The sequence below is a fragment of the Anomaloglossus baeobatrachus genome, chromosome 4 (assembly GCF_048569485.1).
Source record: "Anomaloglossus baeobatrachus isolate aAnoBae1 chromosome 4, aAnoBae1.hap1, whole genome shotgun sequence".
NCBI classification, from domain to species: Eukaryota; Metazoa; Chordata; class Amphibia; order Anura; family Aromobatidae; genus Anomaloglossus; species Anomaloglossus baeobatrachus.
The window spans coordinates 437,270,685-437,297,073 of NC_134356.1; the positions used below are offsets into that span (position 1 = coordinate 437,270,685).

The 26,389-nt window shown below is 41.5% G+C and overlaps 1 protein-coding gene across 4 annotated transcripts in view; it reads left to right on the forward strand.

Moving 5' to 3' along the window:
* ALPK3 (alpha kinase 3) overlaps window positions 1-26,389 on the forward strand; it is a 311,388-nt gene that overhangs the window by 177,234 nt on the left and 107,765 nt on the right. For 3 of the 4 annotated variants that reach the window (XM_075345487.1, XM_075345486.1, XM_075345488.1), the window contains 3 exons: window positions 8,721-8,977; window positions 12,563-12,604; window positions 22,106-22,227. In XM_075345487.1, the coding sequence (XP_075201602.1) occupies window positions 8,805-8,977; window positions 12,563-12,604; window positions 22,106-22,227 (337 nt within the window). In that variant the 5' untranslated portion in view covers window positions 8,721-8,804. The remainder of the gene's footprint in view (window positions 1-8,720; window positions 8,978-12,562; window positions 12,605-22,105; window positions 22,228-26,389) is intronic. The other variant, XM_075345489.1, reaches the window with a different exon arrangement.

The window sequence follows — 26,389 nt, forward strand, 5'->3', positions numbered from 1 at the left end:
GTTAGAGTGTGCAATGCAGGCAGACGTGCTGCAAATAACGTTCCAATACTGTGAATAGACAAAAGTACAATAGCCACGTTTAGGATACAACTAGGTACACTGAGTGTTTGCTACTATAAATGGCTGAGTTTAAAAAAGTTTGAGTGTGCAATGCAGGCAGACGTGCTGCAAATAACGTTCCAATACTGTGAATTGACAAAAGTACAATAGCCACGTTTAGGATACAACTAGGTACAGTGAGTGTTTGCTAGTATAATGGCTGAGTTTAAAAAAGTTAGAGTGTGCAATGCAGGCAGACGTGCTGCAAATATCGTTCCAATACTGTGAATAGACAAAAGTAAAATAGCCACGTTTAGGATACAACTAGGTACACTGAGTGTTTGCTAGTATAATGGCTGAGTTTAAAAAAGTTAGAGTGTGCAATGCAGGCAGACGTGCTGCAAATAACGTTCCAATACTGTGAATAGACAAAAGTACAATAGCCACGTTTAGGATACAACTAGGTACACTGAGTGTTTGCTACTATAAATGGCTGAGTTTAAAAAAGTTGGAGTGTGCAATGCAGGCAGATGTGCTCTGCTAATATCTTTGCACTAGTGGGACTATAGCAAAGTCCAATAGCCACGTATAGGATGCCACTAGGTACACTGAGTGTTTGCTAGTATAATGGCTTAGTTAAAATGAGTTTGAGTGTGCAATGCAGGCAGACGCGCTATGCAAATGTCTTTGCACTAGTGGGACTATAGCAAAGTCCAATAGCCACGTATAGGATGCCACTAGGTACACTGAGTGTTTGCTAGTATAATGGCTTGGTTTTAATGAGTTGGAGTGTGCAATGCAGGCAGACGCGCTCTGCAAATGTCTTTGCACTAGTGGGACTATAGCAAAGTCCAATAGCCACGTATAGGATGCCACTAGGTACACTGAGTGTTTGCTAGTATAATGGCTTGGTTAGAATGAGTTGTAGTGTGCAATGCAGGCAGATGTGCTCTGCTAATGTCTTTGCACTAGTGGGACTATAGCAAAGTCCAATAGCCACGTATAGGATGCCACTAGGTACACTGAGTGTTTGCTAGTATAATGGCTTAGTTAAAATGAGTTTGAGTGTGCAATGCAGGCAGACGCGCTATGCAAATGTCTTTGCACTAGTGGGACTATAGCAAAGTCCAATAGCCACGTATAGGATGCCACTAGGTACACTGAGTGTTTGCTAGTATAATGGCTTGGTTAGAATGAGTTGTAGTGTGCAATGCAGGCAGATGTGCTCTGCTAATGTCTTTGCACTAGTGGGACTATAGCAAAGTCCAATAGCCACGTATAGGATGCCACTAGGTACACTGAGTGTTTGCTAGTATAATGGCTTAGTTAAAATGAGTTTGAGTGTGCAATGCCGGCAGACGCGCTATGCAAATGTCTTTGCACTAGTGGGACTATAGCAAAGTCCAATAGCCACGTATAGGATGCCACTAGGTACACTGAGTGTTTGCTAGTATAATGGCTTGGTTTTAATGAGTTGGAGTGTGCAATGCAGGCAGACGCGCTCTGCAAATGTCTTTGCACTAGTGGGACTATAGCAAAGTCCAATAGCCACGTATAGGATGCCACTAGGTACACTGAGTGTTTGCTAGTATAATGGCTTGGTTAGAATGAGTTGTAGTGTGCAATGCAGGCAGACGCGCTCTGCAAATGTCTTTGCACTAGTGGGACTATAGCAAAGTCCAATAGCCACGTATAGGATGCCACTAGGTACACTGAGTGTTTGCTAGTATAATGGCTTGGTTAGAATGAGTTGTAGTGTGCAATGCAGGCAGACGCGCTCTGCAAATGTCTTTGCACTAGTGGGACTATAGCAAAGTCCAATAGCCACGTATAGGATGCCACTAGGTACACTGAGTGTTTGCTAGTATAATGGCTTAGTTATCAGTTGGAGTGTGCAGAGGACAAGAGGGTACAGTGGCAGGATTGTGGTGCTCTGGGTAGAGGAATGGAAGCCTGCCTTTCTATTCCCTCCTAATGGTGAAATGCAGGTAGGAAATCCCTGACCTGGGCTACACAGACGCTGTTGCTGTTTGCAGGACCTGTCACCTATGGCTCTCTGACCCTGCCGGTTGGAGCCCTTAAAAGGACTGCTATAAAGTGCTCTCCCTAAGCTGTCTAACGCTGTGTATGCAGCGCATACAGCTGTATCGGCTATAGGACTCAGGAAGACGGAGCTGCGACAGTGATGTCTGACACCAAAGACGCAGAAGGCAGATAATGGCGTCCGTGAAGAAAATGTCCGGTTTTATAATGCAGGGACATGTGACATGCAGATCCTATCACACATGCCGTTGCTTCTCTGGCTCAAAGTCCACTTAGCTGTGTGTGTGTCTGGGATTGGCTGACATGCTGGCCCGCCCCACAAGACGCGCGCGCTTAGGGAAGGAAGACAAGAAAAAAAAAAAAAAAAAATGGCGATCGCCATTATAGAAACAGCAGTGATCTGAAGGCGCTGTTCACGCACACTATACACTGAAATGTGATAATAGTTTGATTCACAGAGTGACTTACACTATTACAGCAGAAACCAAGCTATGATTTAGCTGTTTTTTGGCTGCTAGAACCGTTCTCGAACGTTTCTAGAACTACCGAGCTTTTGCAAAAAGCTCGAGTTCTAGTTCGATCTAGAACATGCCCCAAAATCACTCGAGCCGCGAACTGGAGAACCACGAACCACGAACCGCGCTCAACTCTAATCCTCACGTCACCGCGAACACGGCCGAAAACAACCGAAAATTGCCGAGTGACAAGCAGTGCAGGGAATACCCCCAGAAGTTAATGATCGGACCCGGAAGCAGAAGTGGCTGGGAGACAGAGTCTGCAGGACGCGTCACGGGAGTGGTAAGTATAATGACAATGTTTATTATTAACTATATTCTTTATTTTACAGAACTCCCTCACCTCATCTAATAACTCTAAAGTCCAAGCTCAGGGTTCAGATGCAAATTCGCATTATCTCAGAACCCGAACTTGAACTTTACAAAAAGTTCGGGCGAATCTCCCGAACACGAACATCAGGGGGTTCGTCCATCACTATTGAGATGGTGTTCTTAGGCTTCATGGCTTCTCCCTTTCTCCTCCAAATATAACAATGGTCATTATGGCCAAACAGTTCAACTTTAACTTCGTCAGACCACACGACATGTCTCCAAAAATTAAGGTCTTTCTTCCTGTGTGCATTTGCAAACATTAATGTGGCTTTTTTGTTTCTTTTGAAGTAATGGCTTCTTCCTGGCAGAGTGGCCTTTCAGTCAATGTTGATATAGTACTTGCTTCATTGTTGATAATGAGACAATCTTACCAGCTTCCGCAAGTATCTTCACAAGGTCTTTTTGTTGCTTTTGTTCTTGGTTCATATGCACATGTCTGACCAAACAACTTTAATTTCTGGTACACAGAACCCATCTCCTTCCATAGCGGAATGATGGCTGGGCATCCCATCTTGTTTGTACATATAATTGTTTGTACAGCTGAATGAGGCACCTTCAGGTATTTGGAAATTGCACCCAAGGATTAACCAGACTTGTGCAAGTCCACAATTCTCTTTCTGAGATCTTGGCTGATTTCTTTTGACATTCCCATGATGTTACACCAACAAGCAGTGTGTATCAGTTGTGCATTAAAATACATATCCACAAGTGTATCTCTAATTCACTCAGATGTTGCCAATAAACCTATCAGAAGCTTCCAAAGACATGACATCATCATATGGGCTGTCCCATATTGTTTAACGCCTTCACCCCCAACTTTATGAGTGAGAGTGATAAGTTTATGTTGGATTCTGTAGCGGATAGGCAACCAGTGTAATGACTGGCACAGAGCAGAGGCATCAGTGAAGTGGTTGGAGAGGGAAATGATCCTGGCTGCAGCATTCAGAATGGATTGGAGAGGGGAGAGTTTAGTAACAGGGAGACCAATTAGTAAAGAATTACAATAATCCAGGCGAGAATGAATAAGAGCAACAGTAAGGGGTACTTTACACGCTGCAACATCGCTACCGATATAACGTTGGGGTCACGTCGTTAGTGACGCACATCCGGCGCCGGTAGCGACATCGCAGCGTGTAACACTAATGAGCGACAATTAACGATCGCAAAATCGTTCCAAAACGGTGATCGTTGACACGTCGTTCATTTCCTTAATATTGCTGCAGTCACCAGTACGATGTTGTTTGTCGTTCCTGCGGCAGCACACATCGCTGTGTGACACCGCGGGAGCGACAAACATCTCCTTCCCTGCGTCCACCGGCAATGAGGAAGGAACGAGGTGGGCGGGATGTTACGTCCCGCTCATCTCCGCCCCTCCGCTTCTATTGGCCGGCCGCTTAGTGACGCCGCAGTGACGTCGCTGTGATGCCGAATGCACCTCCCCCTTGAGGGAGGGATTGTTCGGCGGTCACAGTGACGTCGCTGACAAGATATGTGCGTGTGACACTGCCGTAGCGATAATGTTTGCTACGGCAGCGAGCACCAAATGTCGCACGAGCGACGGGGGCAGTAGCTATTGCGATCGACATCGCTAGCAATTGCTAGCGATGTCGCAGCGTGTAAAGTACCCCTAAGAGTTTTTGCAGAGTCAACGGTAAGAAAAGAACGAATTCTAGAGATGTTTTTGAGGTGGAATTGACATGAGCGAGCAAGTGAACGAATGTGGGGCGCAAAGGAGAGATCGGAGTCAAATATAACCTCAAGACAGCGGGCGTGCTGCTGGGGCGTAATGGTAGAGCCACAAACAGAAATGGTAATATTGGGTTTTCGGAAGCATTACCATTAAATGGCTGGATAATGGTTCATGGGTGTTTACGAATGAAAGTAAAGGTAACATAAAAATTTAACATGAGGGGGTGACCATAACAGATGCAATTACAATGTCTCAACTACACCAGTACAAATGGGAAATTTGAATGTTAATGTAATCACAAAATCCGCATCTAATTAAACAGTTCATTTAGTTAAATTGTCACTTCCATAATCCTTTAAAGGGAGTTTGTCAGCAGGTTTTTGCTATGTAATCTGAGGACAGCATGAGGTAGGACTATGGCATTGATTTCAGCTTTGTGTCTCTTGTTAGGCTGTGTACTGTTGTTTCAATACAATCAGTGTTATAGCAGCAGAAGATTATGACTACCTGGCCTCGGTCCCGCATGAGACTTGATCCAACCACACACCCAGCATTGATTAGCAGCTTACTGACAATAGACAATGTACAAAGAAACATATAACCAGTTGTGGTATGGGGGGCAGCTTTCTGAGCTCAGCTACAACTAAAAAGTCTGATGTGTCACAACTGCTACACCCAGTAAACTAAGTGATACTTTGTTGGAATCAGGGTCTGTTTTCCTACATTATGCTGCTCTCAGATATGGTAGCAAAAACCTGGTGACAGATTCCTTTTAATTTGTCCCATATACAGTTAGGTCCAGAAATATTTGGATAGTGACAAGTTTGGGCATTTTAGCTGTTTACTAAAACATATTCAAGATACAGTTGTATAATAAATATATGCTTAAAGTGCAGACTCTCAGCTTTAAAGTTAAGGGGGCTTTACACGCTACGATATCGTTAATGTTTTATCGTCGGGGTCACGTTGTTAGTGACGCACATCCAGCGTCATTAACGATATCGCAGCGTGTGACACTGACCAGCGACCTTAAGCGACCTCAAAAATGGTGAAAATCGTTCACCATGGAGAGGTCATCCCAAACTCAAAAATCGGTAAGGGTTGTTTATCCATGTTGTTCATCGCTCATGCGGCAGCACACATCGCTATGTGTGACACCGCAGGAGCGGGGACTGTCTCCTTACCTGCCGCCGGCCCCTATGCGGAAGGAAGGAGGTGGGCGGGATGTTACGTCCTGCTCATCTCCGCCCCTCCGCTTTGATTGGCTGGCCGCTTAGTGACATTGCGGTGAAGTCGCTGTGATGCCGAACGTCCCTCCCCCTTGAAGGAGGGATTGTTCGGCAGTCACAGCGCCGCCGCCGACCAGGTAAGTACGTGTGACGCTGCCGTAGCAATAATGTTCGCTACGGCAGCGATCACAAACAATCGCATGCGCGACGGGGGCGGGTAATTACACGCTCGATATCGCTAGAAATTACTAGCGATATCGCTACCGTGTAAAGCTCCCTTAAGAGTATTCGCATCCAAATTGGAGTAAGGGTATGGGAATAACACCTCAATATATTGCTGCCTCTTTTGCAAATACCAAAAGTAATTTGACAATTATCTGAACAAGTCTTTAATAGGCTGGATGGTCTATTTCATTGTTAATCCATCAGCAAATAGGCAGCTAAAAGGTCTGGAGTTAATCAATAGCAAGTGACGCTACGGCTGCCACTCACTTCCTGTTGATTGCTCACTTGGCCCAAATGCGGGGAGAGAGAAGTGGTCGGTGATTGGATGCAGGGCTCAAGTGGCATCCCATTGTCACATGAGTCCCGAACTGTGATTACTGACAGTGCTGAGTTGGCACCAGAACGGGAGGTGAGTACATTGTCTCTTATTTTGACTGGGTGAAACAAGGGGAAACAAAAGACGTGTTCCTAGTGGACAATCCCTTTAAATGGTTCAACGAGAAAGATATACAGTATGTTTAAGACGTATAGTGTCACTGCTATATGATTTAAAATATTTCTCAGTGATGATGACGGAGAAAAAAGTATACGTGTTTCATATGTTTTTTTTGAGGACCAAGAAATGTGGTCAACTTCATTTTTTATACGTCCCAGTAAAATGCGATATGACATAAACCTGACAACCTGGTCAAAGAAACAGATTTTGCTCATTTTAGTCTGTCGATATGCTGATATATACATCTAAATACACTTCTTTGTAAATCAGGATTATACATACCTCTGAATGTACTGTACTAATGTGAACCTAACCTTAGATGTTACCAATTACACTTTATGTTATTGATTTTCCATCTTGGTCACATTGCATAGGCATACCGTTTCTTTTGGTTAAGTATGAGTTCTCTGCAAAGCAGAAAAGTTGCAAGAACTTTTTCATAGTGTCATTGTGAAAAAAAAAAATCTAAAGAGCAAGAACAGGTGCAGAGAGCATAAACTTTCCAGAGTTCAAATCTGGTACAGTTCTTGGAAGGCACAGACTAGGCAGCAATGAAAGGCTATAAGCGATTAATATGGTATTTCTACTTGTGTTGTTGCATCATAATTCATGACAATCGCTACAAATCCATTTGGCACCATGTTCAGTTTTCTTTAAGAAAAAAAACAAGTATTTTGTAATATTTATCTGAAACTTAAAAGTATTTAGTTTTGTTTAGTTGGTAAATTTAAGCTGATGAAACTTTAAGACCTATCAATAAGCTTTTTATTTTAAAATAATAGGATCATCACTTCTGCCGCTGAGCAGAGTGCTACAGAATGGCTTTTTGAGTGGAGGTCTCCAAAACAGGACTCCCACCTAATAACTGCTGCAATTTAGGTAGTACCTGTGATTTAAAAAACATGATAGGTACTATACTGTTAAAGGGAACTTGTCAGGTGCAATATGCACCCAGAACCACGAGCAGTTCTGGGTGTATATTGCTAATCACTGTCTAACCGTCCCTGTATACACTAGCATAGATAAAGGGATCTTTAGAAAAAGTATTTTTAAAGATCTTTTACGTACTCTAATGAGCGAGGGCACTAGTCCACTGGGAGTTAGTTCCCTTGAGCATGTTAGTACACCCTTGTGGGCGTGCTAACATGCTAATGAATACGCAGCATCAGAGGACGGTCTCACTCACTTCTGCTGTCTTTTCCTCCGAGTCTTGGATTTCGGCTCAGTGCGCATGATCCCCAGACTTTCAGTCATGTGCACTACATGGGTTTGAAGCCAGGACTCATACACCCGGCGGTCATGCACATGGCAGGTCATGCACATCGGCGGCGTACACCCAGTGGTCATGCACACTGAGCCGAAATCCAGGACTCGGACGCGATGGCAGCAGAGAGGTGAGCACGACAGTCCTCTGATGCTGCGCATTCTTTAGCATGTGAGCACACCCACAGGAGCGTACTAATATGCTAAGGGGCCGACTAGCCAGGGTAAATCACGGCTTTGCAACTATTTCCTGGCCTCATTAGCATATCATTAAAGATCTTTAGAAATACTTTTTCTAAAGATCCCTTTATCTATGCTAGTGTATACAGGGACGGTTAGGCAGGCATTAGCAATATACACCCAGAACTGCTCGTGGCTCTGGGTGCATATTGCACCTGACAGGTTCCCTTTAAGGAGCTATTTATAGGTCACAATGAACTTAGCTGAGCACTACGCCAATAAGTTTCTGAACAGAGAGTAGCACGAGCTATATATACATTCCTAGAAAGTCTATACACCCAACAATGATTGAAAAATCACAGTTCAACTTTACAAAGATATATGCATTCATTTAATGACTGTGACATTTGTTTATGTCGTGAAATGGCACCAACAAGTAGCAGAAAATGGCATTATTTAGTCTTCTTAGTCATCCAAAATCAGTAGTGTATGGCCAGCTTAAGATATTGGGTTTATTAATCACCATAGTTTAAAAGGGTTCCATATTTTATTATGAGTCTGTTTAGCACTCCTTTTATGACTTTTGGCAAAGGCGGCTGAGATGTGACTGCAGCTATATGGGTATATTCTTAAGATAAAAGTTGAAAACATTTTACATTCTCTCCCAGGTTCTAGTCTCCAGAGGAAGTCTTGAACCAACTTTCTTGGAGGTCGCAGGTGGCTAATAAAATTGGCAGAGAAAAGGAGTATTCATGATGGGCACAAGGAGACCAATGAACCGTACACCTTCTGGGAATGGAAGGTTCTATGACTCCCATGGCAGTAGTAATGGGAGTACAAGTGACAGTGAAGACAGTAATGGTTCAGTCTATACTCCCCGGGCAGACAGCAGAAGCTACCTGCTCAATATGAGGCCTGAGAACAGGTAGGTAAATTGTTTGTCTTGCTATGTATATTTTGAAGCCATTGGATGTTTTGAGCCAATTGATGCAATTAAGAGTGTTTCATTATAATTACCTTATTAACACTATTTGGACTGGCCATGGATCTCCCAACCCAAACGTTCAGACTTATAAATACCGTATATATGAAGCTGCCACACTTGGGTTGGGAGACCTATGGCCAGTGTGTGCATTGAGGTCCAATCTTGGACCAATTTGTATGGATGTCTGAATGTGCTATTATGATTAATCACAAATTTCTGATCAATGGGGTTTGGACCTATTCCAATCATTTGCATCAGGGAGCAGAACTTCCCCTTCATTGTTGTGTTTGTGCTCAGTACTGCAGCTCACTACTAAACAAAGGACTTCAATAGGACCAGAAAACTCATTAAATGTTATTTCTTAGGTTGCAACATATTATCTGTTCACAAAATAGGTATTAAGTTAATGATCTCTGGAGGATCCACCAATGAGAGCCCTACCATGATAACAACAGTCCTCTGCGGAGACTTCTGAATGGAGTGAGAGCCGAGTGCGCACAGTGTCTCTTCATTCGAAGTCTATGGGACTGATATGGACAGCCGGTGAAATCCATAGTGGTCAGCAACTTAACACCTATTCCTCTAACAGGTGATAAGTTGGAAACTTGGTGGAATCTCTTTCAGCTTTCTTAGCAAAAAAAAAACTAGTATAACTCTGTTGTGGCAATAATAAATCGTAAACCCATTAAATATATAATTTTTTTTCCTAAATTCATCATCTAAATTGAAAGCTATTGATAATCCGATTGTAAAGTAAAACATTTACAAGAACTTGAAGGATGCCCAGATGAATGAGTGCACAAGGATATGGTGTTATATGCACATACATTCTATGTTTACAATAACTGAAAGCTATAATTATCTTATGGTAATTCTAGTTCTTGGTAATCATATGCCAATTCCTATAATTACATGCTCGTGTTGATTGGAGTAACAGACAGATTACAAATATGTATTGACTGCCACATAGGAACAACTGCTTCTGGTCTAGCGGATAGAGGATATGTCTGTACACGAGATGGACTGTCAATGTGTGCAGTACTTGCTGTGAAATATTTACTGGCCTCAGTGAATATTCTTATATGTGTGGATAGAATGCCTTATGCATGTGTTTATACCGATCGTGCAGTTTTCTAATGGTTGTTGTTACTAACCTTACTAGCTTAAAGCCTGCTTTACATGTTACAATTCTGCATGCGATATCGTATGTGATCGTACCCGCCCCCATCGTATGTGCGGCACGTTCAATTTTGTTGAATGTGCCGCACAAATGATTAACCCCCGTCACACGTACTTACCCGTCCATACGACCTCGATGTGGGTGGCGAACGTCCAGTTCCTGGAGTGGGAGGGACGTTCGGCGTCACATTGACGTCACACGGCAGCCGGCCAATAGAAGCGGAGGGGCGGAGATGAGCGGGACGTAAACATCCCACCCACCTCCTTCCTTCCGCATTACCGGCCAGGAGCCGCAGGACGCAGGTAAGATCTGTTCATCGTTCCCGAGGTGTCACACACTGCGATGTGTGCTACCTCGGGTACGATGAACAATCTGACGTTCAATTCATGAGGAATGAACGACGTGCGTGCGATGAACGTTTTACCATTCATTCGCAATCGCACGTAGCTGTTACACACTACAATGTACCTTACGATGCCGGATGTGCGTCACTTACAACGTGACCCCGCCGACACATCGTAAGATATATTGTAGTGTGTAAAGCGGGCTTTAGTTTGTATGATCTATCCAATTTATCTGATCTAATATAACGTAGTAGAATCAAACCAAAATCCAAACATTTATATTCCTTGCATATATAGTAAGTGTATCAGATATGTTAGTCTCTCACTATATCGCAGCGGCCTTTGGTAAAGTTAACAGGGTCTTTGGTTACTTGAGGTGAAAGATTTAGAAATAGCAAATGTTCTGTCAGGTCTGGCAGCTAAAAGGGAAGAGAATAAACTTGCAACAGAGCCAAGAAAAGGGGCTAGGTTACATTGCGAATTCAGTCCAAGTCCTGGAGAAAGTCTCCATACTTCATGTTCATTGCTATATGTCCCTCTTCCTAGGTTAGCAGCTCTCCTTACCTCTTCCAAATTCTCTTCTTGAGACATCAGTGCACTTTAATATAAATCATACTGATGAAGTGAGAATGTTATTCTACCTTCTGTCACTATTAGATTGCTATGTGAAAGAAGATGGTCAATCTATCAATAGATAGAGATTGATTTAAGACAGTATTCCCCAACTCCAGTCCTCAAGGTCCTACAACAGAGCATGTTTTTAGGATTTCCTTAGCATTGCATGGGTGTTGGAATTATCACCTGTGCAGGTGATTAAATTATTATCTGTGCAATATTAAGGAAATCCTGAAAACATGCACTGTTGGTGGTCCTTGAGGACTGGAGTTGGGGAACCTTGGTTTAAGGGGTAGAATATTTAAATATGTGATACTTTGTGACATATCCTATATGGGAAAGTAGCTTCTTCCTTATGATCCAGCAGTCTATGGTTACACTCTTCAAGGTGGGGAACTGTAAATCTTCAGAAACCCCTTTAGTGAAAATGTAAGACTGTGAGAAGGGAGGTGCAGCTACAGGTTTTCCCTATCACCCTTTTCAGAGAGAGGCGGGGCAGGCATATGATTGGCTGAACACACTACTATCATGCTGCTGGGTCGAGCCCTCCCACTTGGCTAATATAGAGTCAAAATTAATATCTTGAAAAAAGTTGCAGTAGAAAGAATAAATGCCTAAAATAATACAAGTTGAGTTAGGTCAACCACACATTTGTTGAATATTTTAAAAAATTCTACATAGAGTAGGCTTCTATTTGATGAATCTATTTTTCTTTTCCTAAGGGTTAAATTATTTCCTCTTTAAATAGATTCCCTGTAAGCCCTTTGCATCTATACCATGTAGTAAGCTATTGGTATTCCACTACGGTGTTGAAATACAGGTTCTTTACAAAGAATTAGTCCTGACACTGTGTAAGGCTATGTTCACATCTGTATTTTAGTCTTCTTTGCAGATTTTGCTAAAAAGATGAACAAGATGGTTCCACACGCTGTGCTATTTTGTGTTTTAGAATGCTGGACACCATGGCAGTCAATAGTGTCCATTGGGCAATGCCGATTGTGATGGAAAATACCCCTGCCATTCCCCCACAAGTAACAGTTGATATCCACGGGTCCTCCTAAGCAAATACCCATCTCACCAAAAAAGTACTTTCCAAAGTAGACAATCCCTTTACTTTTCCATAAACCCATAAAAAGAATACGAAGAAAAATTGTGTAAACCTCTCTGTTCATGTTCTGAATTGCTTTTCCTCCTTCAATACTACTATATTTAAATTTATTACAACTTTGATTTCATGATGTCACATCTAAAATGTAAATTGTCACTTGTCCTTGAGAGCCCGCAGATGTCTAATTTACTAAATTGCATTCACATGGTTGTTATTCATCCACTAATGCATCTCTGCTTAAATGTCTCCTAAATGTGCCGGGTTTTCGCTTGCTGCAGCCGATCCAGTGTCAGTCGGTATTCTCATTACACACCTGCAAGGTAACGCTGATGCAGAATGTTTTGATTATGATATATAAGGGTCCAAGTTTATAAAATCTGAATGTTGTATGTAAAATGAATGCCATATATTAGAAGTCTAGAATTTCAAATGCTGAGATATAAGGATCGCTGTGAGTTATTTTCATGCTTTCACAATTTTGCCACTCTTAGCGTCTTATTCAATATGATATATTGTCTTTTATATTAAAGTGGTTTTTAAGGACTAGTGAAATTTTACTAAAAGGCAGTAAATGCCATTGATTAACAAATGAAAAAATTCTACCTTTAACCCCTTCAGCCCCCGGGCACTTTCCGTTTTTGCGTTTTTGTTTTTTGCTCCCCTTCTTCCGAGAGGCGTAACTTTTTTATTTTTCCATCAATCTTGCCATATGAGGGCTTGTTTTTTGCAGGACGAGTTGTACTTTTAAATGAAACCATAAGTTTTACCATATAGTGTACTGGAAAATGGCAAACAAATTCCAAGTGCGGAAAAATTGCAAAAAAACTGGGATTGTACAATAGTTTTTGGGATATTTTATTCACCGTGTTCACTATATGGTAAAACTGCTGTGTGGGTATGATGCCTCAGGTCGGTGCGAGTTTGTAGACACCAAACATGTATAGGTTTACTTGTATCTAAGGGGTTAAAAAAAATTCACAAGCTTGTCCGAAAAACGTGGCGCACGTTTTGCGCCATTTTCCAAAACCCGTAGCGTTCTCATTTTTCAGGATCTGAGGCTCAGTGATGGCTTATTTTTTGCGTCTTGACCTGACGTTCTTAACGGTACCATTTTTGCGCAGATGCTACGTTTTGATCGCCTGTTATTGCATTTTGCGCAAAATTTGCGGCGACCAAAAAACGTAATTTTGGCGTTTGGAATTTTTTTGCCGCTACGCCGTTTACTGATCAGATTCATTGATTTTATATTTTGATAGATCGGGCATTTCTGAACGTGGCGATACCAAATATGTGTGTATTTTTTTAACCCTTTAATTTTCAATGGGGTGAAAGGGGGGTGATTTGAACTTTTAGGTTTTTTTATTTTTTTTTAATTTTTTAAAACTTTTTTTTTTACTTTTTTTTTTTATTTTACTAGTCCCCCTAGGGGGCTATTGCGATCAGCAATCTGATCGCTTTGCACAATCTGCAGATCTCAGCTACAGAGCTGAGAACTGCAGATTTGCTGCTTCACTTTCAATGCCGGCTGTATTCCGGCATTGAGAGGAAGTGACTCATGTTAGCCACAGGCGTCATCACATGACCCTGTGCTACCATGGCAACCGCCGAAAGTCACGTGATCATGTCACGTGACTTCCGGCGGGGGCGGGGTAAGTCACTGTAATGGCGGCGCCCATATACATATCGCTGCCAAGACTTTGGCAGCGAAATGTAAGGGGTTAATGGCCGCGGGTGGAAGCGATTCCACCCGCGGCTAGCAGGCACACATATCAGCTGTTGATAACAGCTGATATGTGCGCCGATCGCCGCCGCCCGCCGGCGGCAGGGGGCGGGGCTTACCGGAAAACGATCCATGACGTATCTAGTACGTCATGGGTCGTTAAGGGGTTAAAAATACCCTGGTATGATATCATGGCAGACTTTAGACAGACAGACATAGACTTAGGCCCGTTTCACACGTCAGTGATTCTGGTACGTTTGTGCTTTTTTTTTTAAACGTACCAGAATCACTGACATACGCAGACCCATTATAATCAATGGGTCTGCTCACACATCAGTGATTTTTCACTGAACTTGTCTCCATGCAGTGTACACCCATGGCCGTGATTCTGCACGGAGACAAGTCAGTTTTTTTCTAGCATCACTGATGACGCACGGACCACACTATGGTGTGATCTGTGTGCGATCAGTGAAACATGTACCAGAAAATCACGGACATATTAAATATTTTCAACTTACCTTGCCTGCGATTCGCTGTGCAGCCTCTGTTCTCGGCAGCTCCTGCCTGGCTCATGAATATTCATGAGAGCAGGAACAGCTGACCAGGAAGTAGGTGCTGAAGGCGGTGGGAGGACGCTGCAGAGCTGGAGACTTCAGCACCATGGACAGCAGGAACGAAGGCAGGTGAGTAATGTCCATATGCGATCACGGATCACGGATTGCACATTGACAACCCACGTGTGCCGTGAATCATTGAACACGGAGGGACATGTGCGTGTTTTACACATCAGTGAAGAACGTCTGTGTTTTTCACCAACTTGTGAAACAGGCCTTAGGCCATGCTCCCACATGCGTATAAATCAGAGAAGTCCAATGCAAAACACAATCGCATTGCACTTCCACTAATTTTATTCAATGAGGCAGTGCAGAGCTGTGAGTTTTCCCTCAGCTGTAATGGGGGCTAAGGAAAAAAATCACATGGACCATCTATCTGTCGTCCAATTTTTATGCACACATCTCAAAAGAAAAAAACCCTATTATAACGATATATGTATGTACTGTAGATGCTAGAAAGATATTAGATAAATAGAAAGAGAGATAGATAAAATATATGCATATCCTGCAGTTATATAATTTCACAACGCCCTACATATTATAAACTTACAGTTTAAACATGTTTCACCCAATAAATAATTAGCTATGTGGGGTCCCCCTTATTTTTGATAAGCAGCAAAGGTAAAGCCGACAGCTGTGAGCTGCTATCAGACTGGGAAGGTCCATAATTATTTGGCCCTTCCCAGCCTAAAAATACCAGACCACAGCTGCTCCTTAATGAGAGCATCACATTAGATGTGGTATTCTGGCTCTACGCCTTGGCTCTTTCCGATTGCCCGGGTGCATTGGCAATGGAGGTAATGATAGTTGGGGTTGATGTCAGCTGTGAATTGTCCAAAAACACAGCTGGCATCAAGCTCTCATATTAATATGAAACACCCTCATGAAAAGCAAAAAACACAGTTTATTTTAAAAATCCCTCCCCGACTTTTTCCCTGGTTCACCAATTTATTTGAAATAAAAAGAAACATGCAGGTCCAACATAGCCCAGGGAATTCATTGTAGTCCAAGGAATTCAACGCAGTCTACAAATAGAAAACTGAAAAACATAAAAATAGAGAAGTAAAAACAAGAGACTATCCCTCATTCACTAATTTATTAGAAAGCAGAAAGTTCCCCCACAAGTCCAATGTAGTCCAGCTCTTCCATCGATGTTCCACGACTTCGACAATCAAAGGCTATTGGCACTCCATTGGCTTTGAGCAGCAGCTACTCCCGGCTCAAGCTGCGCTCCATGAGACCCGTCAACTGATGAGCAGTGACGTCAGTAAGGTCACTGCTTATCACTGCGAAGAGTGGTAACTGTATTGTCACCACTCATCACAGTTGTCTAGTCTCACGGAGAGCAGTGTGAGCCAGGAGTGGTTGCTGCTCAAAGCATATGGAGCCTCATTGTGAGGCTCCTTAAATTTTGATCAAAGTAGTTGGGGAACGTCATGAGAAGCGCTGGACTACAACCGACCTGTGTGGGAATTTTATTTTCTAATAAATTGATGGAGGGACAGTCTCTTATTTTTACTTCTCTCTTTTTATGCTTTTAGGTTTCCATTTGTGGACTACGTCGGGTTAACTAAACTAAGTCAGATTCCCTGGACTACACCGGAGAAGTATGGGTTTTCTTTTCAAAATAAATTGGTGAACCAAGGAAAAAGTCTTGGAGTGTATTTTTAAAATAAAGTGTTAGTGGTTTTTTTTTTTACTCATTGGGTTAGTAATGGGGGTGTCTGATAGACACCTCTCCATTACTAACAGTAGGACTTGATGCCAGCTGTGTTTTGGGATAATTCACAGCTAACATTAACCTGAACTACAGTACCATTCCCCCGATTGCCAACGCACCAGGGCAATGGGAAAGAGCTCAGGCAAACCACCTTAATTGGACCATCTAATACAAGCTGTGAACTGGTATTTCTAGGCAGGGAGGAACCCAATAACTATGAACCTACTGTGTCTGATAATATCAACCCGCAGCTGTCTGCTTTACCTTTGTTGGTTATCCAAAAATTGTGACGTCCTATGTCATTTGTTTCATTTATTTATTAGGTTAAACATGCCTAAACACCCTTTAATGCCACATGAAAGGCACTAAAGGGTGTAAGTTTATAATATGTATGGGGGTTGTGATATGACATATCTGCAGTCTATCTATCTATCTATCTACCTATTTATTATCTATCGATTAGACATGTAATATCTTTCCATCATCTATTTTTCGATATTGTTATACACTGAACAAAAATATAAATGTAAGGCTACCTGCGCACGCTGCATTTTTTGCTGTGTTTTTGCTGCATTTTTGGCTGCAGTTTTGTTGTCAGAACTATCTGACATTTGACTTCCCAGCAAAGTCTATGAGAAGTCAGATTTGCTATGCGCACATTGCTGTTTATTTGTCAGCGTTTTATTTGTCAAATGTTTGTGACAAAAAAAATGCAGCATGTTCATTCTTCCCGCGTTTTTGTCAACATTTGTCACAAAAATGCAGCAAAAACGCATGTTGTGAAAAACGCACCGAATACGCAGCAAAAACGCACCTACTATTACAAGCATTTTTTGTGACATTTCCAGGCTCTCTCTGACAACGTGCAGTTTTGGCTGCAGTTTTGGCTGCAGTTTGTGAACACAAAAACATGCAGTGTAAGACTTTCTATGTACACAAAGGGCCTTGCTTTCTCAAATATTGTTCACAAATTGTCTAAATCTTTGTTAGTGGGCATTTCTCTTTTGCTGAGATAATCAATCCACCTCACAGGTGTGGCATATCAAGATGCTGATTAGGCAGCATGATTATTGCGCAGGTGTGCCTTAGGATGGCCACAATAAATGGCCACTTTAAAATGTGCAGTTTTACAGTATTTTGGGGGTATGGGGGGGTCCAAAATCCGGTCAGTATCTGGTCTAAATACCATTTGCCCTATGTAGTGCACCATATCTCCTTCACATAAAGTTTATCAGGTTGTTGATTGTGGCCTATGGAATGTTGGTCCACTCCTCTTCAACGGCTGTGTGAAGTTACTGGATATTGGCAGGAACTTGAACACGCTGTTTTATACGCCAATCCAAATCATCCAACACATGCTCAGTGACATGACAGTTTGTGCAGAAATTCTTTGGATATGCAAACCGATTGTTGAAGCAGTTATCCTCGTGGCTGGTTTCAGACGATCTTGGAGGTTGAGATGCTGGATGTTGAGGTGCTTACCTGATGTAGTTACATGTGGTCTGCGGTTGTGGGGGACTGGATGGATGTACTGCCAAATTCTGAACCGCCTTTGATATTGCTTATGGTAGAGAAAAGAGCATTCAATTAATGGGCAACAGCTCTGGAGGACATTCCTGCAGTCAGCATGCCAATTGCACACTCCTTCAAAACTTGCGACATCTGTGGCATTGTGGTGTGTGATAAAACTTCTCATTTTAAATTGGCCTTATATTGTGGCCATCCTAAGGCATACCTGTGCAATATTCATGCTATTTAATAGGCATATTGATATGCCACACCTGTGAGATGGACGGATTACCTCAGCAAAGGAGAAGCACTCATTAACACAGATTTAGGCCCCCTTCGCACGTCCGTGAAAATCCCGCACGTTTTTCACGGACGTGTCAAGGTGCGTATTGTTCTCCGTGTGCCGTTTTTATGGCACTACGTGTGTTCTCTGTGTGTTATCCGGACACACGGAGAACCAGAACTTTCTGCTCACCTGTCCCTGGCGTTGCGGTCCGTGGTGCTGATCTTCGGTCTCCGGTCCTGCCGACTCCCCACTGCTGCTGCTTCCGGCCCGCAGTGTAGTGAATATTCAATGAGCATAATGAGCGGGGGTCGGAAGCAAGTGACAGCAGCGGCAGAGATAGCAGTGCTGGAGAAGGTGAGTATAGAATTTTTTTTTTTTATGAACACGTGTGGTTTCTCCGGTGCGTGTCACATGGATCACATCCGTGCGGTTAGTGTGCGGGCCGTGTGACACCCGTGATGCCGGAGAAAAACGGACATGTCTACGTGTGGAGCACACGGGCACACGTATGCTCCACATGTACACACGTACACACGGTCCATAGCAAAACACACGTGTGCACAGACCCATTGATTTTAATGAGTCTACGTGTGCCCGTTTCTTTGGCACATGAGGAAATGGACCAAACACGTACCGGAGACACGGACGCGTGAAGGGGCATTAGATAAATTTGTAAACAATATTTGAGGGAACAGTTCCTTTTGTGTACATAGAAAAAGTCTTAGATCTTTGAGTTCAGCTCATTAAAAATGGGAGCAAAAGTGCAAAATCAAAAATTATCAATGCAACATTTTAGAAGACAGCGCATGGAGACATGCATTGCAGCAGAGGAGGCAGAAGAAACAATTGTACAGCGAAAGAGTCTTAAAAACTTTTATTCTGTAATCCATACAGCAATCCTAAAAAAAAGAAGTCACAGTCATGTGGCATTAAAATCATACACAGACGCGTTTCAGTCATAAGACCTAATTCATTGCATGTACCCCTTCACGACCCATGACGGATGTTTCGGCGTCACCTTCGTCAGGGTCCCCGTCGCGTCGGGGCTGGCGTCACATGTGAGCACAGCTCTCCCTCTGCACAGGTAAAAATCTTCTACTTTACATCTACCATGTCTCTAGTTAAGCGTTTTTTGCATACATCTGCTTTAGATACTTTTGCATAACAGGCCATGTAAACTAAACTTAGTACTGCTAATGTACACCTTTCCATAATATTTTCTTACATTGTACATTACAGCCATTACTACTGTATATACTCATGTGAGTGCTGATTATAGCGAATATGGTTCTGGCCCTTAACATTACTGATGATCGGTATTATATGTGTCCATTATCACTTAAGGTATATTAAATAGACACCAGAGGGTTAGGCCCTTTGTTCTTGCATGCCTATTATAGACATTATACTTGTGAATACAAGTGTTAATGTGATATGGTACCATATATTTAAATGTTTTCATAATTTTTAACACCTGTGCAGTGATACCTGTCCTTGACCGATTTATATTTGTACATGTGATGCTCCTTTTCTAGGCTCTCTGCCTGTTGTTATTCATTTTAAATAATAAAACTTGTTATACTTTTGACCAAATCGGTTTCTCTTACAATTTTTGTTCTAAATGTCGGTGGCTAGCCTCATTTTTCCCGTGATACCTATCATTTTACACCATATATATTTTTTAGTGTTGTGTATGGTCATATTTTTTCTTTGATCAACTTCTGTATATATATATATATATATATATATATGTATATATATATATATATATATATATATATAAAATATATATACTTATATAATATATATATACACACACACACACACACATATATTTTTAAAACTCACCTGATTATACTGCAGTGGCTTTTTTCTTAATTTGCAGTCCTTTGGGAATTATCCGCTTACTGACATAAGAATTCAGCATTGTAAAATCCCACCAACATCTGAGTTCCTTTATTTGGAAGCTCTTAAGGGCTTTCCTTGGGTGGTTTAATTCGCCAACAGCCTGTGTGCAGTCTGGTTTATTCATAGAGAAGATTTTGCATTTATATTTTTGTTCAGTATATCAGATTCCTTTCTTAATTATGACTCCTAGCTTAAAATTACATAGTTATTGTCGAATGTAAAAGATAATGTTAAAACCGCATTGCATACGGATGGCATATGCATGTCATATACAGGTCATATGGATGCTAGGCAACAAAAAAACACACACTCGCATGACATACACAATAACATAAGCATGACACTCATCCCACTTTTCTGGATGAGTATTGGAGCGATTATTTATACACTAGTGGGGGCGAGGCCTTAGGCAGATATTGTCGTGTAATTTCTACATAGTGTTTCAGCACCAGTTTGTCAGATTCACTTTGTCTAGGGATTATGTATTAGGCCATGATCACACGTTTAGTATTTGGTGAGTTTTTACCTCAGAATGTGTAAGCCAAAACCAGAAGTGGGTGAACAATGCAGCAGTGGTGCCTGTATTTCTATTAGGCCAGAGTCACACATGCAAGTAACTAGCGCAAGCCACACCTGTGAGTGACTCACACAAGTCTCGCATCGCATAATCGGCATGGCCTGACACTCTCTGGACACGAGTATCTCAGCTGCATAGAAATACATGCAGCTGACCTGTTCCTGTCAGGAGAGTGTTCGGCCTTGCCAGGTGATACGATGTGAGACTTGTACGAGTCACTCACAGGTGTAACTCCGCCCTTATACTCCTCCTTTGACTGTTCCACTCCTGATTTTGTCTTACAAATACTAAGGTAAAATACTGACAAAATACTGAACATGTGATTCTGGCCTAAGCGAACATTGCTTATAATGCAGTTCCATAACATTTAAGCTAGGGAACCATGGTGTCACTTTAAGACTAATGCTACATGACGACTTTGGCAGTGAGACCTGTGGAGCAACCGAACTTTGCTAGGTGTTGCTACTACATCACAGTGCAATACAAGTGAGTAGGGTCACCTTGCAACCCCAAGGGTACAAGCAAGTCACAAAAAGCTAGCGTAAATTAAATTATGAATCCCCTCTTACTGCCTATATCCATACATAATATGTCATCCTTAGAATTCTAATGGCTCTTTATATCCCTTCATGTGCCTCCAAAAGTCTGTGAGAATTGTGGCATCACAGGCAATCTATGTGACCACATGAAGTGACTATACTTGCTGTCATGCACGGTCCATGTACTTAGGATTGTTGTCTGCATGAGCATTCAGATTTGAATGGAGGTACGTAAACTGTGCTGCAGCATTAATTAGTATTAAAGCAACACTCCAGCGCTTTGTTTTTTGTTTTTTATCAGCATTAAATCTAAGTCCCCTGCCCCTGTTCTTATACTCACCCGCTGTTGTCTCCATCTTTTACCGATGCAGCTCTGGTCTTGCAGCCCTGTCTTGTGACTGTAACTTCAGACTGGCCGGAAGTCAGAAGTTACGTCACTAGCTCCAAATGCATCTCTATGAGAGCAAGAACGAGGTCTGAACGAGGCTCTAATAGAGATGTATTGAGGACTGATCTCCGGGCTGCCCCATGAAACACTGGAGCTGGACATATCAGGGGGCTGAACCAGGCGGCGTCGGTAATAGGTGAAGTCGCCAGGGAGGGTGGGGAATACAACATCAATGGCTTATGCTTTGGTAGCCCATTGATATTAGATTTATGATGGTCATATTCCTGGAGAAGGAAAATAAAGCACAGCTTGTTTTAGTATCACAAACTACAGCCTAGAGACAAGGTTTTTCTGAAATTATAAAACCCATAAAGGTAACAGCTGTGAGAATTAGAGAAACAGTAATTACTATAACGTGCATTCTTAAATATATATTCAAAAGTTCTCAATTACGACTGTCTTAGGCTAGAGATCCACACTGACTTTTGGATATATCATGTTATGCGTTGTTATGTATGTGTTTTTGAACTTTTTTTGATACATTAATTTTTTATTATCAGGACAACATTCTGCAGTATAATATCCCAACTGACTGAAGAGACACAGCCAAGTTTTGAAACAACATTGAAACCCAGAGCTGTGTCAGACGGATCAGATGCTAAGTTTATCTGCATGGTAACAGGTAAGAAAAATAATTGATAGGTCTGTTAATATTTACATATATTATTATTAATTAAAGATTAACTAAACCTTTTTTATATTTTAAGGTGGAAATTTAATTTGGATAAATGTTTTAAAATGGTTAATTACCATATTTTGCCTTCATGCAGACAACAGACACAGAAGTGTGCTGCCCAAATGCATGGACCTGTACACCATACAGTGGGGGATATAAGTATTTGATCCCTTGTTGATTTTGTAGCATTGTCCACACTGACAAAAACATGAACAGTCTATAATTTTAAGGGTAGGTTAATTTTAACAGTGAGAGAATATCCAAAATAAAATCCAGAAAAGTACATTTTTAAATTATAAAAATTGATTTGCATTTTGCAGAGAGAAATAAGTATTTGATCCCTGTGGCAAACAAGAATTCATACTTGGTGGCAAAACTCTTGTTGGCAAGCACAGCAGCTAGGCGTTCTAGTTGATGATGAGGTTTGGGACATGTCAGGAGGAATTTTGGTCCACTCCTCTATGCAGATCATCTTTAAATCATTAAGATTTTGAGGCAGTAACTTGGCAACTCGGGGCTTCAGCTCCCTTCATAAGTTTTCTATGGGATTAAGGTATGGAGACTGGCTAGGCTACTCCATGACCTTAATATGCTTCTTTTTGAACCACTCTTTTGTTGCCTTGGATGTATGTTTTGGGTCATTGTCTTGCTGGTAGACCCAGCCACGACCCCTTTTAAATGTCGTGGTGGAGGGAAGGAAGTTGTCACTCAGGATTTTACGGTACATGGCTCCATCCATTGTCCCACTGATGTAGTCAAGTAGTCCTGTGCCATTAGCAGAGAAACACCCCCAAAACAAAATGTTTCCACCTCCATGCTTGACAGTGGGGACAGTGTTCTTTGAGTCATAGGCAGCATTTCTCTTCCTTCAAATACAGAGAGATGAGTTAAGGCCAAAGAGCTCAATTTTTGTCTCATCTGACCACAGCACCTTCTCGTAATCATTCTCAGAATCATCCAGGTGTTCATTGGCAAACTTCAGACAGGCCGGCTGCATATGTGCCTTCTTGAGAATTGGAACTTTGCGGGCACTACAGGATTTTAACGTCTTCACGACACATGATGTACGGGGTATGTCATAGATCGTGTCAGGTTAATCCCTGCCGGCAGCAGGCAGCGATCGCTGCACATGTCAGCTGATTTGAACAGCTGACATCTGTGGCTATCAGGAACAAGTGGATTCACTACCCACTCATGCCTGTTAACCCCTTACAGCTCGCTGTGAAAATGTCACAGCATGATGTAACAGCGCACCGCCATAAGCATTCACTTACCCGGCTCCTTTGGAAGTCACGTGATGTGATCATGTGGATCCGATGGTTGCCATGGTAGCACAGGGTCATGTGATGACTCCTGTAGCTATCATGAGTCAGTTCCTCTTACAACCAGCAGATGGCCATGTGTCAGAGGAGAGCTGCTTTTGTGCAGGTCAGAGCAATGCTGTTCTGATTTTCAAGAAAGAATGAGTGAGCAGACTGCTAATCATTATAGTCCCCTAGGGGAACTAGTAAAATAAAAAAAAAGTAAAAGAGCTGAAGACTGCTGTTCACAAACGCTCTCCATCCAACCTCACTGAGCTCAAGCTATTTGCAAAGGAAGAATGGGCAAGAATTTCAGTCTCTCGATATGCAAAACTGATAGACATATACCCCAAGAGACTTGCAGCTGTAATTGCAGCAAAAGCAGGCCCTACAAAGTATTAACTTAAAGGGGACGAATAATATTGCACGCCCCAATTTTCAGTTATTTATTTTTTTAAAAAGTAAGCAATAAATTTTGTTCAACTTCCCAATTGCGTCCCACTTGTTGATTTTTCACCATAACATTAAAATCTTTATCTTTATGTTTGAAGGCTGAAATGTGGGAAAAGGTTGAAAAATTCAAGGGGGCCGAATACTTTCGCAAGGCACTGTATACCAATTACATCTTGTGCAGGGCATTGCAGTAGTTAGGTATCCATTGTTATGACCACTGATGTAATTTCAGTTAGTTAGCTGCTAGTAGTCTTAACCATGAATACTTAAAGGGGTATTTCCACCTTCAAGATCCTATCCTAATATATAGCTGGTGTAAGAATAATAATATTAGCAAATACCTACAATTAGAAATGTAGTATAGTTCTTCTTATTCACTATGTCACCTCATATTCAGGGCATTGCAGAACCTTAGGTATCCATGGTTATGACCGTGCATACAGTCACAGTTAGTTATTTGCTAGTGGTCATAACCATGGATACCTATGGTCCTGCATGGCCTGAACATGAGGTAAGAGACAGTGAATCAGGAGAACTATACTACATTTCTAATTGGAGATAAATACAATGCTCCTTAATACCATACAATGATATTTGTAGGTGTGGGTTCCACCTATTCCCCACTTGTAGCACAAACTCAACAACATAATCATGCAAAAAGGAGAAAGAGTTTTCCTGAGGCTTCCCCCCTGTGACCGGTTTTTGACAATGTTAATTCTTATTGTTTGGGCATTGTGCCCATAATCTTATACTGTTTGAATATTGATTGTATTGGTACTCTGATATTATAGGCCATCTGTGACACTATTTAAATGTGGTGTATTTGTTATGACTAGCAATATTCTACCTATGAAAATGTTTATGGCCTATTGACCCAGGGACCTTCTAATGAAGTGTTGTCGTTATCCGGTCCAGGCATTTTTTAAGTGCGTTTAAGGATGTTCACCTCATGTCTTAAATAAAATGTGTACCTTTTTGCACTATAAAATCTTTTTCTCCTTTTTGCATGATTTCTAATTGGAGGTATTTCTAATATTATTATTAACATCACACCTACTACATATTGGGATAGGATCTTGGAGATGGGAATACTCCTTTAAGCTGCTGTAATGCCTTGCACATGAGGCAAGCAATATAGCTAATCAGAGGAACTATACTATATTTGAAATTGGAGGTATTTGCTAATAATATTATTATTATTAGACGAAGTATATATTGGGATAGGATCTTGGAGATGAGAATAATCCTTTAAGTTATCACCTATTCCCTTGTAGGTGACAACTTGTTTTCATTGAGGACCCCTTTAACATTTTGGATCTGTCTAGTCAAAGTCCTGACTTGAACCCAACAGAGATGCTGTGGCAGGACCTCAGACCTATGTGTGTGTCTGAAAGCGGTTCTGTAGTGGATTAAAATTCCTCAGCAGTAATATGAGATTGAGAGCGGATTATGGAAACGATGGGGTAACCAGTTATAAGTGTAAAATGGCATCACTTGGGTTATGTTGGGGATGTTGGATTATTTAGAATATTAATGCAGAAGTAATTCAAAACAGTTTTGTGTTTAGTCATATATGTCAATTACATTTTGTATATAAATAATAAACCATTTAGTGGTATAGTGACGGTGCCAAATATGAACAGACATCTGGAAGTGGGCCAATATCAATGATCATCTTCTTAGAAAAAAGTCATTTAAAAATACTTACGCAGTATGAACAGTAAACAAAAGTATACAAGATTACTATAAGATCATTCGTCATCCCATAAAACACTGGTACATGACTGAAGCTACTTTTCAAGCATATATAGATGATTCCAATACTTCCCTGTAAGATAATAGCTGCTTAGCAAAGATTATATGGATCGAAACAATGAAATAAATCTTTGAAGAATGTAGTGATGCAATCATTTCACTGCTGGATAGAAGGGGTAAAGAAGGGATTTTAAAGCTGGTGTGAAGAGGTGGCAGATCACATTTCAAACACTGACGTCCAAAGATAAACTATCCACAGGAGCAGCTTGGCACCTGCTGCCTGTACTGACAAACACATGGACCTATTTGGGTCATAGCTTTATATGTTATCAGTTACTAAGTTTAATGTTGGAGAGTTATACACATCTCTCTTAGTTTTCATGTAACTACCATAGTAATGCTGTCATCTCACCTCACTCTGTCACTGAAAATGGAGCACTCGTCTTCAATACTACTTTCCAGCTGCATCAGAAATTCGGCCATTATCACGCAGGTCATATCATCAATGTAGACTATAGGTCCCTGTACTGTTCACTGCACAACATATTTTTTCCAAAGTTTTGCGTCCTTTACAATTTGAGGTGTATATGATAAACCAA